The 26,940-nt window shown below is 38.9% G+C and overlaps 2 protein-coding genes across 4 annotated transcripts in view; one reads left to right on the top strand and one right to left on the bottom strand.

Annotated features, from left to right (window-relative positions):
- Positions 1 to 3,800: 3,800 nt before the first annotated feature.
- On the bottom strand, positions 3,801 to 26,595 carry WBP4 (WW domain binding protein 4). 2 transcript variants are annotated; one of them, XM_016925231.4, is made up of 10 exons: positions 26,108 to 26,595; positions 25,068 to 25,140; positions 22,713 to 22,775; positions 22,504 to 22,627; positions 19,046 to 19,222; positions 16,222 to 16,268; positions 14,938 to 15,013; positions 11,543 to 11,736; positions 6,975 to 7,138; positions 3,801 to 5,084 (listed from the first exon to the last, which is right to left on the bottom strand). In XM_016925231.4, coding segments are annotated over exons 1-10 (1,131 nt in total). In that variant the 5' UTR covers positions 26,110 to 26,595; the 3' UTR covers positions 3,801 to 4,873. The 2 variants fall into 2 exon arrangements, with proteins under 2 accessions (XP_016780720.1, XP_016780718.1); XM_016925229.4 differs by lacking the exon at positions 26,108 to 26,595 and adding an exon at positions 25,544 to 25,807.
- Positions 26,345 to 26,940, top strand: part of ELF1 (E74 like ETS transcription factor 1) — a 126,561-nt gene continuing 125,965 nt past the window's right edge. Inside the window, exon 1 of one of the 2 annotated variants that reach the window (XM_024348533.3) lies at positions 26,345 to 26,940. The gene's annotated coding sequence lies outside the window, so the exon portion shown is untranslated. The other variant, XM_063792476.1, reaches the window with a different exon arrangement.

Here is a 26,940-nt window from a genome sequence, read left to right as displayed (position 1 = left end):
GTATGTGTATATAAAATATAAAAATATATTTAATAGATTTAATATTAATATATCAATTTAATATTAACAATTTTAAATTTTAAATTTTAATATTATCAATATTTATATATTTATATAAAATATAAATTATATATAATATATAAATATATATTCATATATATTTATGTATTAAAACTATATATATATGTATTTTTTTTGGTAGAGACAGGGTCTTGCTCTGTTGCCCAGGCTGGTCGTGAACTCCTAAGCTAAAGCGATCCTCCCACCTCAGCCTTCCCAAATGCTGGGATTACAGGCATGAGCCACTGTGCCTGGCCTTAACAATTTTTAAGTGTACTGTCGAGTGACATTAAGTACATTCACACTGTTGTATAACCATCACATCATCCATCTCCAATGAATTAATTTTACGCTATTTTAGCCTGAGAATCAAAAATCAAGAGCTTTGTTTGATTTACAAAAGAAACCACACAGAATATATCAAGCCATTTAGAGAATATCTAAATTGCAATAATTGGCCTTTGGAGTTGTGTAAGATCAGAGTATTGGGACGAGAAAAAGGAATGAGTCATGGTGCTAATGGCTAGAAATTAGATGCTGTTTAGTGTTTTTATTTTACATGTTGTCTATTTTTTTTACATAGATGATACCAAGATTTTGAGTTGTTGCTATGTTACAATGCCTGTCACATAGCAACAACTCAAAATCTTAGCTAGTATCATTATAAACCAGTGCTTTAAATACACATTAAGTCATTCACTCCTTAAAACAAAGCTGGGAGGTAGGTACACTTACTGTTTTACAAATAAGAAAAGGAAGACATACAGAGATGGAATAACTTGCCCAATCTTACAAGCTATTAGGTAGCAAAAGAGGGAATGGCAATGATTGGTACTAGAACTTCTGTTTTAACCAATGCACAATTTTTACTTTTCTGGATTTTGCTTCTCTGACCTAACAAAGTATCCTGGAGATCAATCCATGTAAGTACATATAAAGTTCCTTTCTTTTAACAGCTGTACACCATTGCACTGACTAGATGTAGCATAATTAATGTAACCAGTTTTGCACTGATAGCCCTTAAGGTTGTTTCCAATTTGATTTAGAAATAATGTCACATTTATTAGTCTTACATATCATCTCTTACATGTGTGAGAGTATCTATAGGAAATATTTCTCCAAGTGGTATTGCAAGGTCAACAGATAGGTGCTTTTAAATTTTGATCTATTGAAAAATTGCTCTCTAAAGAGGTTATATCAATTTATACTGTTCTAAAAGTGTAAATGTTGGATATGGTATGGTAAAGTCAGTTTGGCCACCGAAGGAGATGATATTGAGGCTTGGAAGGAAGAAGTTTATTATACTTACAGGTCCTAAAGAAGGGGTCATCATGTGCCATGCAGGGCCTCAGAGGAAGCACCAGGTTTTGGTTAGGTAGTGTAAGATAGGATAGAGGAGAAAGTCTAGCCCAGAGCCTTCATTGTGGTTTCCATGGGAAAGTCAAAGCAGGGCAAAGTAAACTGTTTAGGATTGGCTAATATAATTCTGGCAGGCTTTGGGCTGGCTATAGGAATGGTCACTAGTTGCCTGGTATCTGGCCCTGGGATGATTTAGGGCAGAAGAAATACTGGCCTGATGTGTGAATTAGACCAGGTGGGTGTGGCTACAGATTACGGATTAGCTGGTTTGCATAAGAAAGAGTGCTCTAGGAGCCCTCAGTTATCTCTAAGAAGGGGCTAGCCCCGGGAGAGGCATCCACTTCCTGGCCAACAAGCTTTTTAAGATGTCAAAACATCAAAGTACAGGAAATTAAGTGAACAAAACAAAGCTCTTGCCCTCAGGGAGCTCTTTTTTGTTTGTTTGAGATGGAGTCTGGCTCTGTCACCCAGGTCAATCAGTGGCATGATCTCGGCTCACTGCAACCTCCGCCTCCTGGGTTCAAGTGATTTTCCTGCTTCAGCCTCCTGAGTAGCTGGGACTACAGGCACACACCACCATGCCTGGCTAATTTTTGTATTTTTAGTAGAGATGGAGTTTCACCATATTGGATAGGCTGGTCTCGAACTCCTGACCTCGTGATCCACCACCTCAGCCTCCCAAAGTGTTGGGATTACAGGTGTGAGCCACTGCGCCTGGCCCTGGGAGCTTACATTTCAAGTAATGTGCAGGGCCCATATGGAGAAAACTACATAACTTCAGAAAGACATGGAAGAACTGACTAAATGAAAAGACACAGATGCTGATAGATAAGAAGAATGAATGTCAGAAAGATGGAAATTATTATCAACTCAATTAAGTGTAGCACAAAATCACGAGGAGTTCTTTTGAGGGGAGTAGGGAAGACAACTTGACAAAAGTTATTTGATATAATGAGTGAATATTTCTATGAATATCTTGAAAAAGTAGTTCAAAGTATGAAGTAACATAAGGATATGTGCTGTACCAGAAGTTAAAACAGACTATAAAAACACAGTAATTAAATGAGTATGGTACTGGCACAATAAAAGAAATCCAGAAACAAACTCTAGTTTATATATAATATACATAAATGTGGCAAGTATTTTATTTTTAAGACAAGAGTCTCCCTCTTGCTGCCCAGGCTGGAGTGCAGTGGCATGTTCATGACTTACTGTAGCCTTGACTTCTTGGGACCAGGTGATTCTCCCTTAGTCTCCTGAGTAGCTGGGACCACAGGCGCATGCCACCATGTCCAGCTAACTTTTTCTATTTTTCGTAGTAGAGATGGGGTTTTGCCCTATTGCCCAGGCTGGTCTCGAACTCCTGGACTCAAGCAATCTGCCTGCCTTGGTCTTCCAAAGTTCTGGGATTACAGGCACGAGCCACCATTCCTGTCCTTTACTGTATCTTATAGATTTTTAATTCATAAATATCTGGTAGGGTTGATTCCCCTAGTACAGTTCTTGGAATGTATTAAAAACTGCATTAAAAAAACAAAAACTACTTTTGGTTGTTTGGATCATGTTTCTTTGAATATGGTTTCATTCAGATAGTGGACCTCATAGGTCCAGATGTCATAAGGGTTACCCATATATACCCAGTGTTAACATGTTGAGAAAAACGGAAAACCCCATAGTGGTCATGGAGAGGGGATGACAGATTACTGAGATTTTCTAAAAACTTATTTCTCTATTATTTGGATTTTTATATTTATTAAAAAATTACTTTCATTATCTGTCGATCGATCGAAAGGTAATAGTGGAAATGATATCAAACACTTATGAAAACATCCAAGTAAGTTAAAAGCTGTTATGTTCTCTATTCCTCCAAAGCAGATGGAATATTACTATTTTTCATGACTTGATTTACTAAAATATTGGTGTTTGTTATTATCTTTTCTGAGCAATCTTTATAACCATACTGTTTACGGAGATTTACCTTGCTTTCAGTTTTTGAGAATACTACTTTCAAAAGTAAAGGAGATTGTTTTAAAAATCATCAAAGAGAAACTTTACATGAGGTCTAATCTTAAAAATGCCTTCAATTTTGTATTTTTTAAGAGCTAAATGTGGGTAAAGTATAGGACCACTGCATTTACAGTCCATTATTTTTTCCACCTGAGAAGAGTAAAGCACCAGAATGCACTGCTCACCTAGATGATGAATGGGCTATCAAGAATTATAAAGTATCTCTTCCTAATGAAGGGGAAAGTTTAGGCTTTTACATTCATAAAATACCCAAAAAGTAGACTGAAAAAATGCAAAGACAAATCTCCAAATACTATCTCACCAATGCTAAGGTGATTCTGACTGGAATTAGAATAACAATATTTAACTTATTCTTTGATCAAGTTTTTAATAAGCTATTTTTTTTACATGTACAGTCATCTTAAAAAGACATATATTAACTATTATAAGTTAAATACTATACAATTTATGAGAAATGTAATTTTGTGAATTTGAAAAGTAAAAGGGAGGTAACTACTAAACGGATTAAAGAAGAAAATTCTACTTTTTAAGACATTTTAACCAGACAGAAAGTGAGAAATTACTAATTTAAGTAAACACTAAAAACTTTTACTGAAGCTGGAGACCTTATACTATTTTAGATCAAGCCTTCATCTACACAGCTTTAAATAAACTTTAAAAAATCTTTTCTAGTACATATAAGGCTGCTAAAAAGAGTGCATGACTGGGGGAAAAAAGGCATATGCTAGAATGTGAACTCCTGAAGAACAGAAATACATTTCATTCATCTTTATCCCTGGATTCCTAACACAATGCCTGGTTCAAACTAAAATGCTTAAACAACGTTTGCTGCTTTGAAGTGAACTGGGGCAAATACACCTTTCCACCTCTGGTCCAGTTTTCACTCCATATTAAGCACATCTGAAGTATCTGAGCTGCTCCTGGCTGTTGGCTTTTGACTTTAAATTGAGTAAGGTAAGCCAATATGCATACATTTTTTACATCAGCTTTCTCACATCAGCCTCAGAACCAAATCATCACTGGGCTGGGAATATTCTCACATACTCCGATACTTATTTGTTGGACAACAGTTAATATCAATGTGCAAAAGTAATGCATTTTCAATGCAGGATAAATATGCTCATATGAATATGAATGGAATAAAGGCCCTGTTTCTCCATGTTTTAAATAACAGATACATAGCATCTTACATTATGACTTAATTAGCAGTTTTTAGACACTGAACATAATACACTGTATTACAATGCAATGTGGTAGGCTTCCATTTTAGGAACCAAAATAAATTTCACATGAAAAAATATTTATTTTAATTCACATCAAATACATTTAGAATAAATCTAAATTTTTAGCATCAAAACACAGATAAACTTTGGGTGTATAAGTCTCCATTCTGTCCTAAAAGCATGTACAAAAAGCTCTCCTGCAACTATTGATCATCACCTCGTTGCCTTAAATTTCTAGATTTTCCATTTTCAGTTCTTCTCTTTTTGAAGACTGGGGCCACTCCATCTGCCATAACTCCAAGAGAAGTGACTGTTTTTTCTTTAAATACCACTTTGGGTTCTCCGCCACCATCAGCTTCTGAAGTTGATACATACTCATTTTCAGTGCTTGGAAGTTCCAAATCTACCTCCTCACTGGAAATAGAGTTAAAATAAAACTCTATTTGACAGGGTAAGACAAACGTTTTCATATAACCAATGCCCCAAGATCAGCTTTCTAATGACAATACATTAGAAGTTGCTCATTTTGGAGTAGGAACTACTTTAAAATATTGACTTTACAATATTATTTAAGATACTGAGCACTTATTCAGGTGGATAAATGCTGGCAGAAGTTCTATGTATTAATTTATTCCTGTTGCACAAAGGATGCATTACCTAAGAAAATGCTTGGGCTTATATATAAGCAGTACAAGTAAAGGGATAAGGGGGTTGGGTGCGGTGGCTCAAGCTTGTAATCCCAGCACTTTGAGAGGCCGAGGCAGGAGGATCACTTGAGCTCAGGAGTTTCGAGATGCGCCTGGGTAACATGGTAAAACCCCATTGCTACAAAAAATACAAAAATTATCTGGGCATGGTGTCATGTGCCTATAGTCCCAGCTACTCGAGAGGCTGAGGTGAGAGGATCACTTCAGCCTGGGAGGCAGAGGTTGCAGCGAGTCGAGATCTCATTTTCCTATTGTAGAAGACTGAATGGAGCTGTATGCCTAGCACTCCTTTGCTAAGAACTAGCCCTTCAACCATCCACATGATTAATTATAAATAATCAGTTGAGTGGTCCTGATATCAGCACCTGATTAAAAAAAGCCTATGACAGTACCGTACTCCCTAGATAGTCAACTGGTCTGTGAAAGAGTAAATTAGTCACATCACACCCATCAGTCCCATCTATGAGACTCTGGAACATGGACCAGAAAGATCGTTATGTTTAAGTAGCTGAGAGCATAAAACCTGTTGAAAAACACACATCATCCTATTTGGAGAATGGAGCTCTGCAGAAGGCAATCTATTCCAAGGATTTTTTCTTTTTAGGACAGAGTCTTGCTCTGTCTCCCAGGCTGGAGTGAAGTGGTGCCATCATAGCTCAAAGCAGCCTCCAACTCCTGGGCTCAAGTGAACCTCCTGCCTTAGCCTCCCAAGGTACTGGGCTTATAGGCGTGGGCCACTGCACCTGCCTGGCCAGCAAGGACCTTCTTTGCTATCAGTTATCATAGGCTGTTTTAAGTTATAAAACTAAATAGCAACACTGAATCCTATAGAAATGTACTTTGCTGAGTAATACTTGAGTTGCTGCAATATTTGCTTATCTATTTAGTTTTTACTTTTTTTTTTTTTGGAGACAAGGTCCTACTCTGTTGCCCAGGCTGGAGTGAAGTGGTGTGAACATGGCTCACTGCAGTCTCAACCTCCTGGGCTCAAGTAATCCTCCCACCTCAGCCTCTCAAGTAGCTGGGAACATGATGTGTGCCACTATTCCCTGCTAAGTTTTTTTTTTTTTGGTAGAGAGAAAGTTTTGCCATGTTGGCCAGGCTGGTCTCGAACTCCTGACCTCAGTTGATCTGCCTGCCTTGGCCTCCTGAAGTGCTGGGATTACAGGCGTGAGCCACCTCACCCGGCCAAGCTATACTTTTTCTTTTTCGAGATGGAGTCTTGCTCTGCTGCCAGGCTGGAGTCCAGTGGCGTGATCTCAGCTCACTGCAACCTCCACCTCCTGGATTCAAGCGATTCTCCCGCCTCCACCTCCTGAGTAGCTGGGATCACAGCTACATGCCACCACACCCAGCTAATTTTTGTATTTTTAGTAGAGACAGGGTTTCACCATGTTGGCCAGGATGGTCTCATCTCTTGACCTCGTGATCCGCCCACCTCAGCCTCCCAAAGTGCTGGGATTACAGGGGTGCACCTGGCCTCAAGCTATACTTTTAATAAGCACAGCATCCTTGAAATTACTTACTGCAATTTAGGGAAGTACTGGGATGTAAAATCATTTGTAATAACAGTGGGATTAAAGCTCCAGGTACTTACTGAGACTCAACCTCTTGTTTAATTTCTTGCCATTCTCCATATGGGTTTGATTTCTTAAGAGTTTTCGATTTTTCTTCATTTGAACCTAATGAATTCTGTTTCTGAATACTTTTTTCTTTCTGTGTTTCTGGGTCACTTCCTCCATCACTATTTTTATTTTTTTCCTGAAACGTAAAAGCCAAGAAATAATACAGTTCAAGCAAAACTACCAAGACAAAAATAAAATTTAAGGCTTTTAAAGGTATTGTTATAGATTTATAAACAATAATTCACTAACTCAAATGTGCACATAACACAATAACTATACATAGAACTTTACTGCTTGATTAGGTTTTCCATGTCTGAAATGTTGATATACCATGACAAAGGCTCCCTAAATCACCACCTTAATGTCTTAAGTTCTACAATTAAGGACATATAAACAGGGCTCTCTTAACTTCTCTCTTCTGCTTTCTTGCTTTACTTGCATACCCAACAGTGACTCCCTTTATAATTGTGGCTCTGTTGAATTTTTCTGGGAGGTGGCAAGATTATAGGGAGTTTGTCCTTGTTTACCTGTATTTTGTAATTTTTTTCCTTTTCCTATAATTTATCTTTTAAAAAATAACTTAGGGGGCACAAATGCGTATTTCTTACACGTATATATTATGTCATGGTGAAGTATGGGCTTTTAGTGTACCTATAACCTGAACAGTGAACAAACCCAATAGACACATGTTCAACTCACCTCCCTCCCACCTTCCCACCTTTTATGGTCTCCACTGTCTATTAGTCCATTCTGTATGTCCATGTGTGCCCACTGTCTAGCTCCCACTTATAAGTGAGAACATGTAGTATTTGACTTTGAGTTATTTCACTTAGGTTAATGGCCTCCAGTTCCATTCACATAGCTGCAAAAAAAGCTATCATTTCATTTTTTATGGCTGAGTAGTATTCCATGGTGTGTGTGCATATGTATATATACCGCATTTTTTTATCCAATCCTCCACTGACGGACACTTAGGTTGATTTACTTTTTGCTATTGTGAACAATGCTGCTACAAATGTATGAGTGCAAGTATCTTTTCTGTTTAATGATTTCTTTTCCTTTGGGTAGATACTCAGAAGTGGGACTGCTGGATTGAATAACAGTTCTGCTTTTAGTTCTCTGAGAAATGTTTTCTATAAAGGTTATACCAACATACATTCTCAGTAAGTGTATAAGTGTTTCCCTTTCTCTGCATCCTTGCCAGTATCTGTTGTTTTCTGATTTTTTTTTTTTTTTTTTTTTTTTTGAGACAGAGTCTTGCTCTGTCACCCAGGCTGGAGGGCAGTGGCATGATCTTGGATTACTGCAACCTCCGCCTCCCAGGTTCAAGCAATTCTCCTGCATGCGCCACCATGCCCAGCTAATTTCTTTTGCATTTTTAGTAGAGATGGGGTTTCACCATGTTGGTTAGGCTGGTCTTGAACTTCTGACCTCAAGTATCTGCCAGCCTCAGCCTCCCAAAGTGTTGGGATTACAGGTGTGAGCCACTGCATCCAGCCATTTTCTGACTTTTTAATTACAGCCTTCTGACTGGTGTAAGATGGTATCTCCTTGTGATTTTCATTTGCATTTCTCTGACGATCAGTGATGTTGAGCATTATTCATGTGTTTTGGCCACCTGTGTGTCTTTTGAAAAATGCCTGTTCATGTCCTTTTCCCCCTTTTCAATGGAGTTGTTTTTTTCTTGTTGAGTCCCTTGGGGATTCTGGATATTAATCCTGTGTTGGATGCATAGTTTGCAAATAGTTTTTCCCAATATGTGGGCTGTTTATTTACCCTGTTGTTTCTTTTGCTGTGCATAAGCGTTTTAATTAAGTCCCTCCCATTTGTCTCTTTTTATTTTTGTGTTTACTTTTGAAGACTTTGTCGTAAATTCTTTGCTTACGTCAATGACCAGATGAGTTTTTCCTAGATTTCCTTCTAGGATTTTTTTTTTCTTTTCCTTTTTCTTTTTTTGAGACAGAGTTTCACTCTTGTTGCCCAGGCTGGAATGCAACGGCACGATCTTAGCTCACTGCAACCTCCGCCTCCCAGGTTCAAGCGATTCTCCTGCCTCAGCCTCCCAAGTAGCTGGGATTACAGGCATGTGCCAGGACGCCCAGCTAATTTTCTATTTTTAGTAGAGATGGGGTTTCTCTATGTTGGTCAGGCTGGTCTTTAACTCTCGACCTCAGGTGATCCGCCCACCTCGGCCTCCCAAAGTGCAGGGATTACAGGTGTGAGCCACCATGCCTGGCCTCCTTCTAGGGTTTTTATAGTTTCAGATCTTTAAACATTTAAGTCTTTAATCCATCTTAACTTTTATACATGGTTAGAGGTAGGGGTCCAGTTTCATTCTTCTGCATACAGCTAGCCAGTTTTCCCAGGATCATTTATTGAATGGGGTATCCCTTCCCCAGTGTACATTTTTGTTGATTTTGTTGAAGATCAGTTGGTTGTAGGTATGTGGCTTTATTTCTGGGTTCTCTATTCTGTTCCATCAATCTATGTGCCTATCTTTATGCCAGTACTGCGCTGTTTTGGTTATGACAGCCTTGGAGTATAGTCTGAGGCCAAGAAATGGGATGCCTCCACCTTTGTTCTTTTTGCTTAGGACTGCTATGGTTATTGAGGCTCTTTTTTGGTTTCACATAAATTTTAGAATTGGCTTTTCTAATTCTGTAAAAAATGAAGTTGGTAATTTGATAGGGACTGTGTTGAATCTGTAGATTGGTGTGGCCAGTATGTCATTTTAGTGATATTGATTCTTCCAATCCAGAAGCATGAGATGTTTTTTCATTTGTGTGTATCATCTATGATTTCTTTAATCAGTGTTTTGTAGTTCATTTTGTAGGGATCTTTCACTTCCTTGGTTAAATGTATTCCAAGATTTTTTTTTTTTTTGTAGTTACCACAAATGGGATTGAGTTTTTTATTTGGTTCTCAGTTTTACCATTATTATATAGATATAGGTATACAGAAATGCTACTGATTTTTGTACAGTGATTTTGTATCCTGAAACATGACTGAAGTCACTTATCAAATCCACGTGTGTTTTGGAGGGGTCTTTAGGGTTTTCTAGGTAGTAAGATCATTTAATCAGCAAACAGAGATAGTTTGACTTCCTCTTTTTCAATTTGGATGCCTTTTACTTCTTTCTCTTGCCTGACTGCTCAGGCTAGCACTTCCAATATTATGTTGAAAAGGAGTGGTTGAAGTGAGCATCCTTGCTTTCTTAGGGAGAATACTTTCAGTGCTTCCCCATTCAGTATAACGTTGGCTGTGTGTTTATCATACATGGCTCTTCTTTTTTTTTTGAGACAGCGTCTTGGTCTGTCACCCAGCATGGAGTGCAGTGGCACTATCTCAGCTCACTGCAAACTCTGCCTCCCAGGTTCAATCGATTCTCCTGCCTCAGCCTCCCAAAGTGCTGAGATTACAGGCATGAGGCACCGCACTCGGCCTCATATATGGCTTTTATTATTTTATTATTATGAGGTATGTTTCTTCTGTGCCTAGTTTGCTGAAGGTTTTTATCATGAAAGGATGCTGAATTTTAACAAATGCTTTTTATCTATTGAGCTGATTATATGGTTGTTTTTAATTGTTTATGTGGTGAATCACATTTATTGATTTGCATACTTTGAACCATCCTTTCATCCCTGGAATAAAGCATCCCTTTATCATGGTGTATTAATCTTTCTGATGTACTGCTGGATTCAGTTTGCCAGTATTTTGTTGAAGGTTTTTGCATCTATGTTCAGCAGGGTTATTGGCCTGTATTTTTTTGTTGTTGTTGTTGGAACACATTCATTTTGACGAAAAGAAATTAATCATTTCTATCCTAAGTTGGATACTGGATTACCTAAATCTGGCTGGCTATAATCATTGTGAGATGGCAATTACAACGAAGGCTTTGCTGCTGCTCCTCTGTAAACTGCACATAACCCTTACTCTAAGTTCCATCAAGATTTGTGAAGTTGGTAGAGAAACTGCAGGCAATGACAAGATCCAAGTAGCCTAGGTATTTAGGAACTCTGATTTTCCTACATTTCTCAGGCCAACAATCGCAACCATTGCTCAATGCTAATAATGTGTCTTCTCTGCTTTGACTCACAGGCTCCTGAGTGTTCCCGGTTTTATTTATCCAGTTGCCAAAATATGTCTTAATTTCTATGTTCTATCAGAAGACTTAAGGTCTGTAGAGCTTTTCAAAAATTGATGTCAGCTGGGCGTGGTGGCTCACGCCTGTAATCCCAGCACTTTGGGACGCCGAGGAAAGTAGATCACGAGGTCAGGAGATCAAGACCATCCTGGTTATTAACATGGTAAAACCCCGTCTCTACTAACAATACAAAAAATTAGCCGGGTTTGGTGGCACACGCCTGTAGTCCCAGCTACTCGGGAGGCTGAGGCAGGAGAATCGCTTGAACCCGGAAGGTGGAGGTTGCAGTGAGCCAAGACAGTGCCACTGTACTCCAGCCTGGGGACAGAGCAAGACTCCATCTCAAAAAAAAAAAAAAAAAAAAATTGATGTGAAGAGTAAAATTTAAAAACCTACCTTAAACTTTATTTTTGGCTTTTCTGTCTCTGCAGAGACCCCTCCTTCTTCTGCTTCCTGTTCCCCATCAGAATCACTATGCGAATCTGATGATTTGGATTCATCTAGGGTGCCAAGTGAATTTTCATTGACCTTACTAGAAGGCAGATCACTAGTGTGTGGAATGAAATCATCAGGTTTCTCCCATCTGGATTCTGCTCAACACATTTTAAAGTCATGTTATTTAGTTATTAATTCTGTTCAGATGTAATTTCAACATAACATTTATCATTTACAATTATTAAATGACAATACTGTATGTATTTCATACTATCTCTTGATCAAGAAGATAACAGAGTTCTCAAACCTCTTGCTCTTGTATCTTTCAGAAATTGATTTCGAACAGCCCGGATTTACTAGATGTGTAAACTATAACTCCAATGGAATGAGAGACCTAAGAACTGGGTGATATTTCTAACGGTTCACAATTTATCTGACACCAATTTCAGGAAACATATTGATAATGAGCAAACAAGAGATTTCCTGAAACTTACTTATCACAGAGATTTCCTTTCCTGGCCCCAGTGTGCTGGCTTATGCTTGTAATTCCAACCCTTTGAAAAGGCGAGGTAGGAGCACTGCTCGAACTCAGGAGTTTGAGACCAGCCTGGGCAACATAGCGAGAACCTGTCTCTACAAAAAATTAAAAAGTTAGCAGGCATCATGCCATGTTCCTGCAGTACCCACTACTCAGGAGGCTGAGGTGGGAAGACTGCTTGAGCCCAGGAAATAGAGGCTGCAGTGAATCATGATTGTGCCACTGCACTCCAGTCTGGGGGACAGAGCAAGACCTTGTCTCAATTTAAAAAAAGAAAAAATTCCTAAGATTTTCATGGAGTGAAATTACATTGTGAAGCACTAAGTGAATATTAAATTCTCATTTTTATTATGGTGGTTTGGTGGGTGGGGGGGCAGCAATGGGAATCTCAATTGACTGAACTCTACTGCCATCCAGTGGTTCACTGGGCTTTTAGTAAAACAATAATATTTCTAATTACCTTGTAATTAATTCCCTACTTTCAACTGGGAGAGTTTTAAGAGTGAAAGGGGCTGCTGTTAGTAATTATTCTGGTCCAGGAATAAACCAAAATCATTCAAGGCAAATCAATATATACAGCACCTTAATTAATATAGAGTTCTTGGCAGGATTAATGAAAAACATTACTTTTCCTAATCCACATTTCACACAAGTTAACAATAGAACTTTCAAGAATTTATTTATTTTATTTTTATTTATTTATTTGGCGTGATCTCAGCTCACTGTAACCTCCACCTCCCCAGTTCAAGCGATTCTCCTGCTTCAGCCTCCCGAGTAACTGGGACCACAGGCAAGCGCCACCACGCCCAGCTAATTTTTGTATTTTTAGTAGAGACGGGATTTCACCACGTTGCCCAGGCTGGTCACGAGCTCCTGACCTCAAGTGATCCGCCTGCCTCAACTTCCCAAAGTTCTGGGACTACAGGTGTGAGCCACCACGCCAGTTCAGGGAGTAATTTATTTAGCACCTACTATGTGCCAAGCACTGTTATTGGAACTTTATGACATATGACATTCATGACCTTACAGAGCATGTATGTTTATTCTATTTCACTGAAGAGTGACTATAGGCTCAGTAACTTGCCCACAGTCACATCGCTGATAAGGAAAGAAGCTGTGCATTGAACTCAGATCTGTCTAACTCTAAAGCTATATTATATCACTATACTATTTTATATGTATAAAAATCCCAACCTTCAATTGTACTGGAATATAAACATTGCTATAACTGGGCAGGCTAAATATCTACTTGGAGGTTAAAAGGGCCTTTTCTTCCTAAAAGATTTAATGCTATGCAATGAGCTAATGATAACAGGAATTAAAAAAACAAAAACAAGCCTCTCCTAAAGTTACATTAATGTTATAGCTGTTCTGATAAATTCAACTGTTTATGATGTTAAATTAGATGAAACATTAATTTGAAAGTTTTAGGGCCGGGCGCGGTGGCTCACGCCTGTAATCCCAGCACTTTGGGAGGCCGAGGCGGGGGGATCACGAGGTCAGGAGATCGAGACCATCCTGACTAACATGGTGAAACCCCGTCTCTACTAAAAATACAAAAAATTAGCCTGGCGAAGTGGCTGGCGCCTGTAGTCCCAGCTACTTGGGAGGCTGAGGCAGGAGAATGGCATGAACCCCAGGGGGCAGAGCCTGCAGTGAGCCAAGATCGCGCCACTGCACTCCAGCCTGGACGATAGCAAGACTCCGTCTCAAAAAAAAAAAAAAAAAAAAAAAGTTTTAGATAACAATTAGTATTTATGCAGGCTTCGTAAGTATTTATGCAACTGAAACATTGTTAAATTTTCACTTTTACTAATTTGTTAGACACTACTAAATAGCTTCAGTTTTATTTTTTATTTTATTTTGAGACAGTCTTGCTCTGTCGCCCAGACTGGAGTGCAGTGGTGCGATCTTGGCTCACTGCAACCTCTGCCTCCTGGGTTCAAGTGATTCTCTGCCTCAGCCTCCTGAGTAGCTGGGACTACAGGTGCCCACCACCACGCCCGGGTAATTTTTTAGTAGAGAAGGGGTTTCACCATGTTGGTCAGGCTGGTCTCGAACTCCTGACCTCAGATGATCTGCCCGCCTTGGCCTTCCAAACTGCTGAGATTACAGGCGTGAGCCACTGCGCCCAGCCTACTTTTTTTTTTTTTTTTTTGAGACAGAGTTTTTTTTGCTCTTGTTGCCCAGGCTGGAGTGCAATGGCACGAACTCGGGTCACTGCAACCTCCGCCTCCCAGGTACAAGATTCTCCTGTCTCAGCCTCCCAAGTAGCTTGGATTACAGGCATGCGCCACCACACCCGGCTAATTTGTTTGTATTTAACAGAGACAGGGTTTCACCATGTTAGTCAGGTTGGTCGCTTAACTCCTGACCTCAGGTGATCCACCTGTCCTGGCCTCCCAAACTGCTGGGATTACAGGCATGTGCCACTGTGCCCGGCCACAGTTTTATTTTTAAAAAGGAAAAGGCAAGTTGAGCCAGATGATCTCTAAGCTACCTTCCAAGGTAATGACTATATTTCTAAAATAATTATAAAAATAGTAATGTCAGAGAAAGCTAAAATGATTCTATTTTTAAGTTTGTGAATGCAATATCAACTGAGATTAACATTGGTGAACAGCACAACATAATACGAATAGAAATCTTTTTGCTTTTCCACTGTATTGTTTTTAAATTACAAAAAATAATTCATGCTTACTACACAAATATGTTTATTGTATACTAAAATTTCCAAGTTCAGATGATTAATCAGCAGGCCAATAAGCAGTTCCAGGTACAATTTTAAACAGTTAAGATAATCAAAGGTAATACTTACCTCCTGTTTCTGTATTATAGTAATAGGTAAAACCATCTTCACTTAAACCTTCTACCCAAACGGTCTTCACTGCTGTCTAATAGGAGGGAAAAAACCCAGCATAAACTAAGGATAACCATGATTTTCTATTGAATAACTCAGACAGTCAGCCACCCTTGCCTCTCCTCCTGACACCTGGTGATATCATCTCGATCTGCATCCCCACCCAAATCTCATGAAGAATTGTAATCCTCCAAGTTGGAGATGGGGCCTTGTGGGAGGTGACTGCATCACAGGGGTGGTTTCTCATGGTTTCAACACCATCCACCTTTGGTGCTGTTGTCGAAATAGTGAGCAAGCTACCCTGAGATCTGGTCATTGAAAAGTGTGTGGCACCTCCCTTTGCTCCTGGTCTGGCCATGTAAGATGTGACTGTTTTCCCTTGGCTTTCTGCTATGATTGTAAGTTTCCTGAAGCCTCTCCAGAAGCTCATGCCATCATGCTTCCTATACAGCCTGCGTAACTGTGAGTCAATTAAACCTCTTTTCTTGATAAATTACCTAGTTTCAGAAGTATTTCTTTATAGCAATGCAAGAACTGACTAATACACCTGGGTATTAGGGGTGGTAGTACTAATCATGGCCAGGAAGCTTGGTTTTTGCTAATAAAGAACCAACTTTCAAGCAGTGGATGTCTCACCTTTGAAAGCCAGGAACAATTCCTTCCAAATGGACAGGAACATGTGAATGGCAACTGACGGCAAACCAACTAATATTTGCCCTGAATGCAGTTTTTGGGTAGATATCAGTACTTTTTTTTTTTTTTTTTTTTTTTGAGACGGAGTCTTACTTTGTTATCCAGGCTGGAGTGCAGTGGTGCAATCTCGGCTCACTGTTAACCTCTGCCGCCCCAGGTCCCAGTGATTCCCCTGACTCAGCCTCCTGAGTAGCTGGGATTACAGGCAACTGCCACGCGCCTGGCTAATTTTTTTGTAGTTTTTAGTAGAGATAGGGTTTCACCATCTTGGCCAGGCTGGTCTTTTACTCCTGACCTTGTGATCCACATGCCTCAGCCTCCCAAAGTGCTGGGATTACAGGCATGAGCCACTGCACCCGGCCAGATATCACTATTTCATCTCCATCCAGCCTTCTAACAAAAGCATTATGGGAAAAAAAAGGACACAGTTTGGGGGTGGAGGGAGTGGAGTATTTGTAAATAAAGTTGCTTAGCAAAACTCTACAAAAACCTAAGAAACGAATCACTGTAAAGAATAAAACAAAAACACTATTAATATGCTTCAATTACCTTTTTTAAGTTTCCTTGAAATCCTTCAGGTTTCTCCCACTGAGATGCTTAAAGCAAAATATATTGCATTTATAAAATCTTTTTGCTTTAAAAAAATACTTTCCAAAAAATTTGGACAAAATTTACAGTCATTATGTACAAAACACTACAGGTCTACAATTTAAAACATATTTGAAAAATAAAACAGAACATACATCCCAGTACTGTGCAGACAATATATGTGAATGCTATGTAACCAAGAAGAAAGGACAGAACGAGGGATTAGAAGTTACTGGAACTTCCACAGGAATTTTAGAGCCAGGCAGGGCTTCTCATAAAGGTTTCACAGAATTCAGGTCTGATAAGTTTCAAAGGCCTTTTGATATCTTAGGGCAAGGGAGAGTGAGAGATAAATTGAATAAGAACTCAGAAGAGGAACAACTAGTATGCAGAAATTAAAAACATGTATCATGGAGAGGAAGAGTATATAAAGTAGGATGCTGAAAAAGAGAAGCAAGCAATAAGCATTGGAAGGGAGAAATGAAATAACAGTTTATAAGTAAATTTGAGAAAGACTTCTAATTGCTAGTACATAATCATTTACGATATCTTCATTGCTAAACTACAATATGCATGTCACTTAAAGCTCAGTGCAAACTCTAACGGATTAATATTTCTACATAGTCCAAAGGTAATTATGATCCTAATGATAATAGTCATTACAGTAAGATTGTTAGCCCAAGGATTTCTTCATGATTAACTCTCTGATCTTATTTCCTACCTTCCTAGCATTCTTAACCTTCTTTTGCTGGCTTTTCTTCTATCCATTCCTTTAATATATGTAACACTCACCTTCTTTACTTCTTGCTCTATTCTCTCTGCTTGTGATCTCATATACTCCTAAAGGTTAACATATTATCTACATCCCTAGACTCAATTTTGCTCAGCTCCACACTGTAACCATCAATTAGCTACCAAAAGTTGTCATATGAATATTCTGTAGGTACCTCACATTCAACGTATCTAATTCATTATTGTCCCCATTAAACTTATTTTCAGTTCCTTATCTCGTATCTAAGTAAATGGCACCATCATTCTCTCAGCCCTCCATAAGATGGCTCCAATCTACCTTCCAGTCTAACTCTACTAAGACGTCTTCAAAGAACTGCATGTTTTACCTCGACCACTATTTCCCAATACTTTCAAACCTTTTTTGGGGTTCATATTGTTCTGTGTGGATTCTGTACCTCTTAATTATCTACTGAAGTCTTCTTTAATCAAAACACAGAGTGTCTACACTGTGCTAGGCACTATGTTACGCGCTAGGAATACAATGGTGAGTAAGGCATCATTCCTGATGTCCCTATCTTAATTTAGAGATCAGCTCAAAAGTAATTCCTATGGTAATCTCTCAAAGCTACATAATCACAATGAATTCAACATTATTATGAGTTCCCATATAATCTTAATTACACTTCTATTATAGCACTTTAAAATTCCTCCTTTTATCAAGCTTATTTATTTGTCGCTAAATTTTATGACTCTGGAGAGTAAGATGCTACATAAATGTAGAATAAATGTATTAATTTATTTCAAAATATATACGGAGTAAAAACCCCAAATACATTTAGTTTTTAGGAAAAACAAAAAAAGATGTTTTTGATATTGTTACTGTAAAACGACACTGTGTATTTTTTTTTTTTTTTTTTTGAGATGGACTTTTGCTCTTGTTGCCCAGGCAGGAGTGAAATGGCGCGATCTGGGCTCACTGCAAACTCCATCTCCTGGGTTCAATTGATTCTCCTGCCTCAGCCTCCCAGGTAGCTGGGATTACAGGCATGAGCCACCTCGCTTGGCTACTTTTTTTTTTTTTTTTTTGAGGCAGAGTCTCGCTCTGTCGCCCAGCTGGAGTACAGTGGCCCAATCTACGCTCACCGCAAGCTCCGCCTCCTGGGTTCAGTGGCCCAATCTCGGCTCACTGCAAGCTCCGCCTCCTGGGTTCACGCCATTCTCCTGCCTCAGCCTCCCAAGTAGCTGGGACTACAGGTGCCCACCACCATGCCTGGCTAATTTTTTGTTTTTTCAGTAGAGACGGGGTTTCACCATGTTAGCTAGGATGGTTTTGATCTCCTGACCTTGTGATCCGCCCATCTCAGCCTCCCAAAGTGCTGGGATTACAGGTGTGAGCCACCACGCCTAGCCTAATTTTGTATTTTTAGTAGAGATGGGGTTTCACCATGTTGGTCAGGCTGGTCTTGAACTCCTGACCTCAAGTGATCTACCCTCCTCGGCCCCTCAAAAGTGCTGGGATTACAGGCATGAGCCACTGCATCTGGCCATGGCACTGTGTATTTTTCTGTTGGGTATCAGTTTCCAGTAAAATACACAATGTCATTTTTCAGTAACAATATCAAATCAATCAAGGCAGCTACAGAAAAAAGAAATCAGTTACTGGCTCCCAGAAGAAAATCTCTACTGTAGAATATTTTATTTCAAGTACCCCTACAATTTGTGAAGTGGATTTGAAATTCCTTATTTCTATGCAAAATTCTTTATTTCCATGTAGTTTATACTTACAGAAGTTTCTATTGAGAAAATATAAAGCTATAGTTTATTTGTAAGAAAGTCATTATCAAAGGCTTTGACTAAGTATGACACTTAGTCACTATGAGAAGGGTACCTTTTTAAAGGGCACACAGTTTTCTTACCTTTGGGGCAAAAATGAAAAACTGGTCTTTCATTATTTAAAGTGCTCCAATATTAGATAAAAATCCTAACATAAAATAAATTGTTCTATTCTACTAGTGACACTGTTCTTTACCAGTTTTATGCCTAAATGACTTACCTCCTGAGATAAGATCATAATAGTAATGGTAACCCTCAGAGGTTATGCCTTCTACCCATCTGCCCTTTGAAGGATCTTTTTTTCTTTTCTTCTTTTCTTTCTTTTCTTTCTGTTGATTTGATGTCCAGGTAGGTGGGATAGTGCTGGTTACTGGTGTTATGCTTGGCTCCAAAATTTCTAAAGAGATGAGAGAAGGGTAAAGCAGCTATAGTAACTACTATTTCTTATGGTTGCTGGCATAAAACATTAATGTTATTCCAATCAAAAACCTGATAAGATTCTTTTGAGAACTTAACACATTATTATAAAGTTCATTCAGAAAAATAAACATGTAAGGGCAGGAAAACTGTAATAAAAAGAAAAAGGAGAATTTAGTTCTACCAGGTGTTAAAACTTATTCTAAAACTATGGGTTAAAAAAACAGCCAGCAGTGTGGAACTGACATAGAAATAGGCAAGCATATAATTGAAACAAAATAGTCCAGATACAGAGCCAACTTCAGGTTGGCTGGTATTTCATATCAGAGGATAAAAGACAGATCATTAAAAAAAAGAGGTTTTCAAATTACCTACTGGGTACAATGTTCACTATTTGGGCAATGGGTATACTAAAAGTCCAGATTCCATCACTATGCAATATATGCATATGAGAAATCTGCACTTGTACCCCCTACATCTATATATATATTAAAAAAAAGGAAATAAAGAAAGCATGCTTAAAAAGAAAGTTTTTAGATTAACTGATTAATTATTTGGGAAAAAAGTAAAGCTGTTCCCCACTACCTGCTCCCTTCCCCCCTTTTTATTAAATACGAGGTCAAAGATAGTTACAAAAAGAACACAAAGTAAAATAATGTTAAATTTGACTACATAAAAATTAAGATATTCTGTATGACAAAAATAAAAAGAAAAAACATATATAAGACAAATGAAAAAATATTTACAATAAATATGGCAAAGGGTTAATATTCCTAACAAAGATCCTTTACAAATCAAACATTCTAATAGAAAAATGGACAACAATAACAAAGACAATTCAGATAATTAACATTTACTTTTTTTTCTCTTATGTTGTCCAGGCTGGAGTGCAGTGGCGCAATCATAGCCCACATTAGTAGCCTTGAACTTCTCAGCTCAAGCAATCCTCCCACTTTAGCATCCCAAGTAGCTGGGTCTACAGGTGCGCACCACCAAGCCCAGTTAATTTTTTATTTTTATATTGTAGTAGAGGTGGGGTCTCACCATCTTGCTAGGTTGGTCTTGAACTCCTGGGCTCAAACAATCCTCCCACTCCGGCCTCCTAAACTGCTGGGATTACAGGCATGAGCCACAGCACCTGGCCAATTAACATTTACTTTTGCTAATATTCAAAGAAATGTTTTGTTGTTGTTTTGCAGAAGATCAATAAGTAGTGAAAAGAATGACCAAATCCAGTATTAGTTTGATAGATCAGGTATTTACATTGGTTTGAAAAAATGGGTAGTTTTGGTGGGGGACAGTGGCTCACGCTTGTAATCCCAGCACTTTGGGAAGCCCAGGCAGGTGGATTGCTTGAGGCCAGGAGTTCCAGATCAGCCTGGGCAACATGGCAAGACCCCGTCTCTACCAAAAAATCGCTGGGACTGGTGACGAGCTGAGGTGGGAGGACCACTGGAGCCCAGGAGGTCGAGGCTACAGTGAGCCATGATTTTGCCACTGCACTCCAGCCAGGTGACAGAGCAAGACCTGTCTTCAAAAAAAGAGAAAAATAGTTTTTATGGCTTTACTTTCCAAAGGATTGGCTAGTTACTCCTAAAACGGGTTAATAAACTTATTTTTGTTCTAATGAAAATGTACATCAGTCCATTTCTGGAGACAATGTGGTATTAGCTATCAATATAAAATATATTCACACTTTGATACTGTAACTTTCAGAAACTGAACCTACAGAGAAAAATAAATGTAAAAAGATACATGCATAAAGATGCTTAATGCCGCACTCTTTATGACAGTGAAAAATGCTAAGCAACCTAAATGTTAACCAGGAAAAGATTAAATAAATTATAGTACAGAGACAAAATAACAGTGGCTACCATTTATTCACCATTTGTTATGTGTGGTCACGTAATAAGCAATTTATACCATAGTGTTACTTAGTTTTAATAAAAATCAAAAGTCATAACTAGCAAGAGGAAATTCTGTTTGACTCCAAAGTCTGCTCCTACCATATAAAAATGATACATCTCCCTAATTATTTAAAAGAAAAGATACATTTGATATATCACTGAGGGAAAAAATAAAACAACCGGCAAATAGACCGCAGCACAAAATATGTAATTTAAAAAAAGATCTAAAGAAGAGGTCTGCAAAAAATCTTAACAGTTAGTGAGTTTTTAAAAACTCTTTTCTTTGTATTGCATTGTTGTATATGTTTGAATATATATCCTATTTGGAAAAACAAGGCTATGGTAATATTTAATAGGAAAAATCCATTTAAATATAAAATGGTAAAATTTATTTGCTCAAAGGGCAGCATAATGGAATGTCTCAATGCATATAATTGATAATAGTTGGACTCTCATCTACTCCTAATTCTCCAGGAATGCCTAAATCCTTTTTCCTTTCAAAATGAACATATGGCTTTATCCTCAAGGAACCAAACAACTTTCCCACCTTTTAATTACCAATGTCCAGGATAACAAAGTCTGGCTACAACTGTTCTTATTTAATGAACACAATGCCAATTAACTTAACTGGTACTCTGCTTAAAACCTTAATTGAAAGCTGTTTTTATTAGAGGAATACCATCACATGTTGATGACTGCAACCACTAGGTAAGATCAACAACTGAGATCTGCTATATGCCTGGTTTAAGGAAAACGGATTTGATATGGAAGAATTATTCACAAAACCTTCCCAGTTTAAAACCTAAATTCAATGACAAGATAGATGCAGTCTAGTTAAATAAGGTCTTTCATCTGGAACTTCCTTCTAGTAGTAAATATCTGCCTTCTAATAGTAAAATCTGCTAATTGTCCACAAAAGGCTAATTCACTACATATTCACCCATATAAATATACAAAACTCATAATTTTGACCATACGGACACAGTGAATTGCAATTATAATGCAAGGCCTATTTTTAAATGAATAGTGTCTCTTAGCCAAATAACTAGAATACCTAAAAAACTCAAAGTGTCTCTGAAATGAACCACTTACCTAGGACAGAGCTAGGATTAGGTGACCACAAAAGTAGTATGGCTGCTATGAATGAAGGTGTTAAAAGATAAAACATTAAAAGTACAACAAAAGGGCATAAGCAAACTTCCATAGTCTAAACAGGGCTATGATGCATAATAAAAGCGCTGAGAGTACACTGAGTTTATAATCTCTTTATGGAAGCAATCAAAGCTTACTTAGCTTGACCTCTGATGTTACTTTTAAAACATGCTGGCTGCTTTTTTTTTTTTTTTTTTTTTACCTGACTCTAAGCCAAGTCTTTTCAAATCCTCTTGGTATGCTTTCAGGGCAGCTGCCTCCATTGCAGCAAACTCCTTTGATGCCTTTTCTTCTTCCTTTGCCTTATCCAGGCTTTTCTGTTTAATCTATGTAAGACATACATAACAGTGAAAGTGAGATAAAGGACTGACATTTGCATAGAAAAATTAGCAAATAAACAATCTAAATTACCTCACTGATCCTTTTTGCCACATTTTCCTTATGATTCTTTCCTCTTTCATGAAATTCAACACTCTTGAAAATGAAAAGAGAAAATACAAAAGAAAACTACATAAACATCATAAAATTCATAGTAAACATAATTTTCTCATAAACATGAGAAAATTAAAATTAAAATGAATGGCAGAAAAGATGAAAACATTAATTTAATGCAAATTGGCCCTTTTAATCAAATGATGCTAGGGAACTACATTGTTTATTATTATGTCCTCTGACTAGGTTTCCTTTGGTTCTTAAAATAAACCATGATGACCTTATTAATGGAGAAAAATACAAGGTACCCTTGATGACTAATCTAGTGACTATGATTGTAATGAGGACTCAAACATGACATGAAGCCAAAAGACTGGGGAAAAAAATCTTAAACAACTTTCAACATCAAAAGCCTTTAGAATTTTATTGCTCTATTTGTCACAAGGAGGGACATAGAGAACAATGATTTTATTGCTTTATTCCTTAAAATTAGGAGAAAAGTATGTATTTTAAGATTCCTCGTAAATTATAAGCAAACACTTTTATACAATGTGGTAATGGTTCAAAATGTACAACTTCTATGGAGGATAATTTGGCAATATCTATCAAGACTACAAATACATTTACCCTTTGACACAGCAATTTCATTTCTGGTAATTTATTCTATAGATATACCTGCACATGTAGAAAATCATGATATACACAAGCTTACTGACTGCAGCACTATTTGCAATAACAATACGGTATCCATCTCTAAGGGACTGACTGGTTAAACTATGGTACATTCTCATAGTCTACTGTAACAGAGAGAAAGAAGCTCTTTATGTATGGATACAAAGGGAGCTCCAGTTACATACTGTTAAATTTTTTAAAACTAGTGCAGAATAATATATACAGTACATTACCTTTTATGTATGCTGGAATAAGAACTTGTGTCTACATGCATGTAGAAACAATGGAAGGATAGGCAAGAAAATGAAAAAAAAAATGATAACCTATGGGGATTAATGGCCACTGGATGACTGGGGACAGGGGCTGGTGAGTGAGTGCAATTATCTATTTAAACAATCAGAAATGCTCCCTAAATTACAAGTTTCTAGTTAAATGCAGTAAGAAATTCTTCGCAAGCTCTGCAAAATAAGTTCTGTCAATCAAATCTTACATGATGCATTAACTGAGCTATTTTAAAATACTACCATGAATTCATCTTTAAAGTGTGACTTTGTAAAGCAGATAATCCTGTTTTTCATATATTGCGTTTCCTAAAGTTGATTACACTACACAAAGAATACAATATTAAAGGACCATTCAAAATTAAATTAATTTTGTTTCTAATTAAAGGTTAAATCAATGTGTATTACCAACTCAAGAAGATAAAGACAGACTACACTGGAAGGGATTACTTACTCTAGATAACTCACAAAATTCATTTTACAGCCTAGGTACCTCCAAGAAAGAGAGACTTTAAGTGATCTGTGTGGTTTTAAAAATTCATGGTATTTATTTATAAGGATAGCCTAGGTAAAATAGTGAAGAACTTTAGCAACTATCCAAAAAGACCAAAACATAAAAAAAATCCAAATCCTAAACATCTTGCAGGTAACAGGAAATAAATGTCTACAGAAGAAATCCACAGCATTGTTAAAATATGAGACTACTATTCTTTGTGCATCCAACTTTGCCAAGTAAAAACGGTATCAACATAAAATATATTTAACAGATACCCTAGTGTTTATGTGGTATGTACATAGTATTTTGACATGCAAGAGGGGAGAAAAATCAGCAGTGTGCTTTTTGCTTTACATCTTCAAAACTGGATCTCAACTATGAGACAGACTAACAACATACCTAACAGAGTTGTTACTTTGTTTCATGAGAAAGGAAATAATGGTGTTCTTTCAAATTTAAGCATCTAAAGATACACAGCTCTGCATTAAATACACTTGATTATTTCTAGACCACAAAATATACAAGAAAAACTAAACATGTTGCTTTTATTTTTTAAGGGCTTTCCACAATTCTTTGGGTATGACAGTATTATGAACACCACCATTATAATATAGGTGCTTCATAACATGAATGATATGACCTACTCATTGCCCATTTCCCAAAAGGCCACAGAGAAATAATTTAATATATAATCAAAGTTAGGTTGATGAAAAGGAAGAAGGCTCACAGCTTTCATAGGGGACTGAGAAGACAGAAATCTTCTGATGTTTTGAAAATGCAAGAGCAATGTACATAAAAGTGCTTTGTAAACTGAGTTTACATCAAAAAGGAGCACTTCATTCAACACAATTATTATTAGAATCTCTAACAGCGGAATTATCATACAGGCCTATTGTCTGCTATCCAGCACTTGCAGTAATCACAGAATTTCTTTGGCTGTGACTTCCAGTAGTCCGCCCTGAAAAAGAGGGAAAACAAGGCTAAGCTCATGTAAAACTTAAAAAAGGTTAAATTCTGCATGCTTTACAGTTTTTAAAGTTTGAAATATATGCCCCTGCTACTGAATCTTGTCTTGTTATGTATAGTCGTTTTATTATTTATCTGGTTGGAGCACAGTCAATTGAAATTCTGTTGCCAGCAGAGTAGAAAAAGTCTGTATCTGATACATTACAAAACTCCCTTCAATAAAATGGCTTTCAAAAATTCCTCACTTGTTATCGTCATCGTTATGAAAAACTAAGGAACATCTTAGAAGAACATTTATCCTTTCTGGCTTTGGGGGAGGTTGATGTAATGGAAACCTGAAGAAACTCATAAAGTTTGCCTTAAATCAAGTTATTCCCACCAAGAGAACAACGTACAAGACTACTCTGGGGAAAACTGTAGTTCCTCCCAAACTATCAGTTAAAACAAACTGTTCTTGAGCCTCAAGGCAAGAGAGAACTGGAAAAGCCATGGGACTTCGTAGACGGCCGACCAAAAAAAAAAAAAAAACAAAAAAAAACCATTACGCTATCCAGGGCTGGCCGCTTCCAGTGGGCGGGGGAGGCCGCAGCCCAGCCCTAGTTTCACAATACCCTAGGGTTCAGGGGCTTCGGAGCCCCAAGGGGTGCGTGCGACCCCCGACAGCGTCGTAGAGAGAGCACTGCGTCGCTTCACCCGCAGCCGTCCAACCAGCCCCCTGAACCGGCCGCCGGCCTCCCCCTAGAGCCCGTGCCCCATACCCCAGGGCGTTCAGCGGGGTAACATTTCTACCCCGCCCTGAGAACCGGCCCTGCAGGTCTGGGGCCGGTCCCGAGCGAGTTAAGAACGCGTCTGTCACGCCCCCGGCCGAAGGGCGGGAGGAGAGGAGGGGAAGACCCGGGCGAGAAAGGGCGGCCCAGAGAAACAACACCTCGTTGTTCAGGGCCTGAGACCCAACTCACATGACTGCGCCAGCCGCTCTGCAAGTCGTCCAGGGTTCCACTCAGACTCGCGCTTTCCCAGCGGGACGAATCGTGCTCTTCCAGCCGCCCGATGCCCACCCGAACCTCCCTCCGATCCAGACACCTTACTCAGTCCCCGGGACCAGCGTTCCGCTGTTCCCAACTACGGGTGCCCAGACGATCCAATCCGCGTTCGAAATCGCCTCCTCTCCCCTCCCCCTACAGGGGCGGTACTCCCGGCTCCAAAGAGGTGGGGTCGGTATAAAGGGGTTGAGGTCACCGGGAAGGGGTAAAAGCGCGACGGGACCTGAGCTGAAGGACAGGATCTCAAGCCTCAAGTCCCTGCGCCATCCCGCCGTCTCTGTGTCCTCCCTTGGGGCCCAAAACCTCCATCCTCCTTCTAGGCTCGCTGGCTCAAGGCCAAGGAGCTCAGCGCGCCGCCTCCGCCCGGAACGCAAACAGCTGTTCCCAGAGACGTCGCCGCTCTCAACTTTGCCAACTACTCCGCACGCACTTTGACCAGCGGAGCAACCGGGACCTGTGGGTCGGGGTCCTCTGGCGGAGTTAAAAAAAAAAAAAAGAGGTGAAACTGCGGGACCGGCGCTGCGAGTCGCTAGGCTTCGCCTCAAACTTTGCTGTTGCAGCGGAGCGGCCCCGCCCCTCCTCTCCCCTACGACGCCCGCGCGCTCGGATGGAGCTTGTTCCCTAGCTCGGGAGCGCGTGGGCAGCAGCAGCAGCGGCGGCGGCGGTGGCGGCGGCAGCAGCTTCAGTAGCGCAGAGGCGGCGGTGGCGAGAGGTGCGGCAAAGGAGGCAGAGGCGCTTATCCTTGTCAG

This window comes from Pan troglodytes, chromosome 14 (genome assembly GCF_028858775.2).
Source record: "Pan troglodytes isolate AG18354 chromosome 14, NHGRI_mPanTro3-v2.0_pri, whole genome shotgun sequence".
Classification (NCBI taxonomy): Eukaryota; Metazoa; Chordata; class Mammalia; order Primates; family Hominidae; genus Pan; species Pan troglodytes.
Note: the sequence above shows the minus strand (reverse complement) of the source record. Positions and strands in the feature narration are given on the sequence as shown.

Coding starts and splice junctions, on each gene's coding strand:
- WBP4 (XM_016925229.4), bottom strand. CDS start 25,638: ATGGCTTTTCCAGTTCTCTCTTGCCTTGAGGCTCAAGAACAGTTTGTT. Junction 22,776..25,067: donor GGATAGCAGACAATAGGCCT/GTATGATAATTC, acceptor TTCATTTTCAAG/AGTGTTGAATTTCATGAAAG. Junction 5,085..6,974: donor AAACAAGAGGTTGAGTCTCA/GTAAGTACCTGG, acceptor CTCTATTTCCAG/TGAGGAGGTAGATTTGGAAC.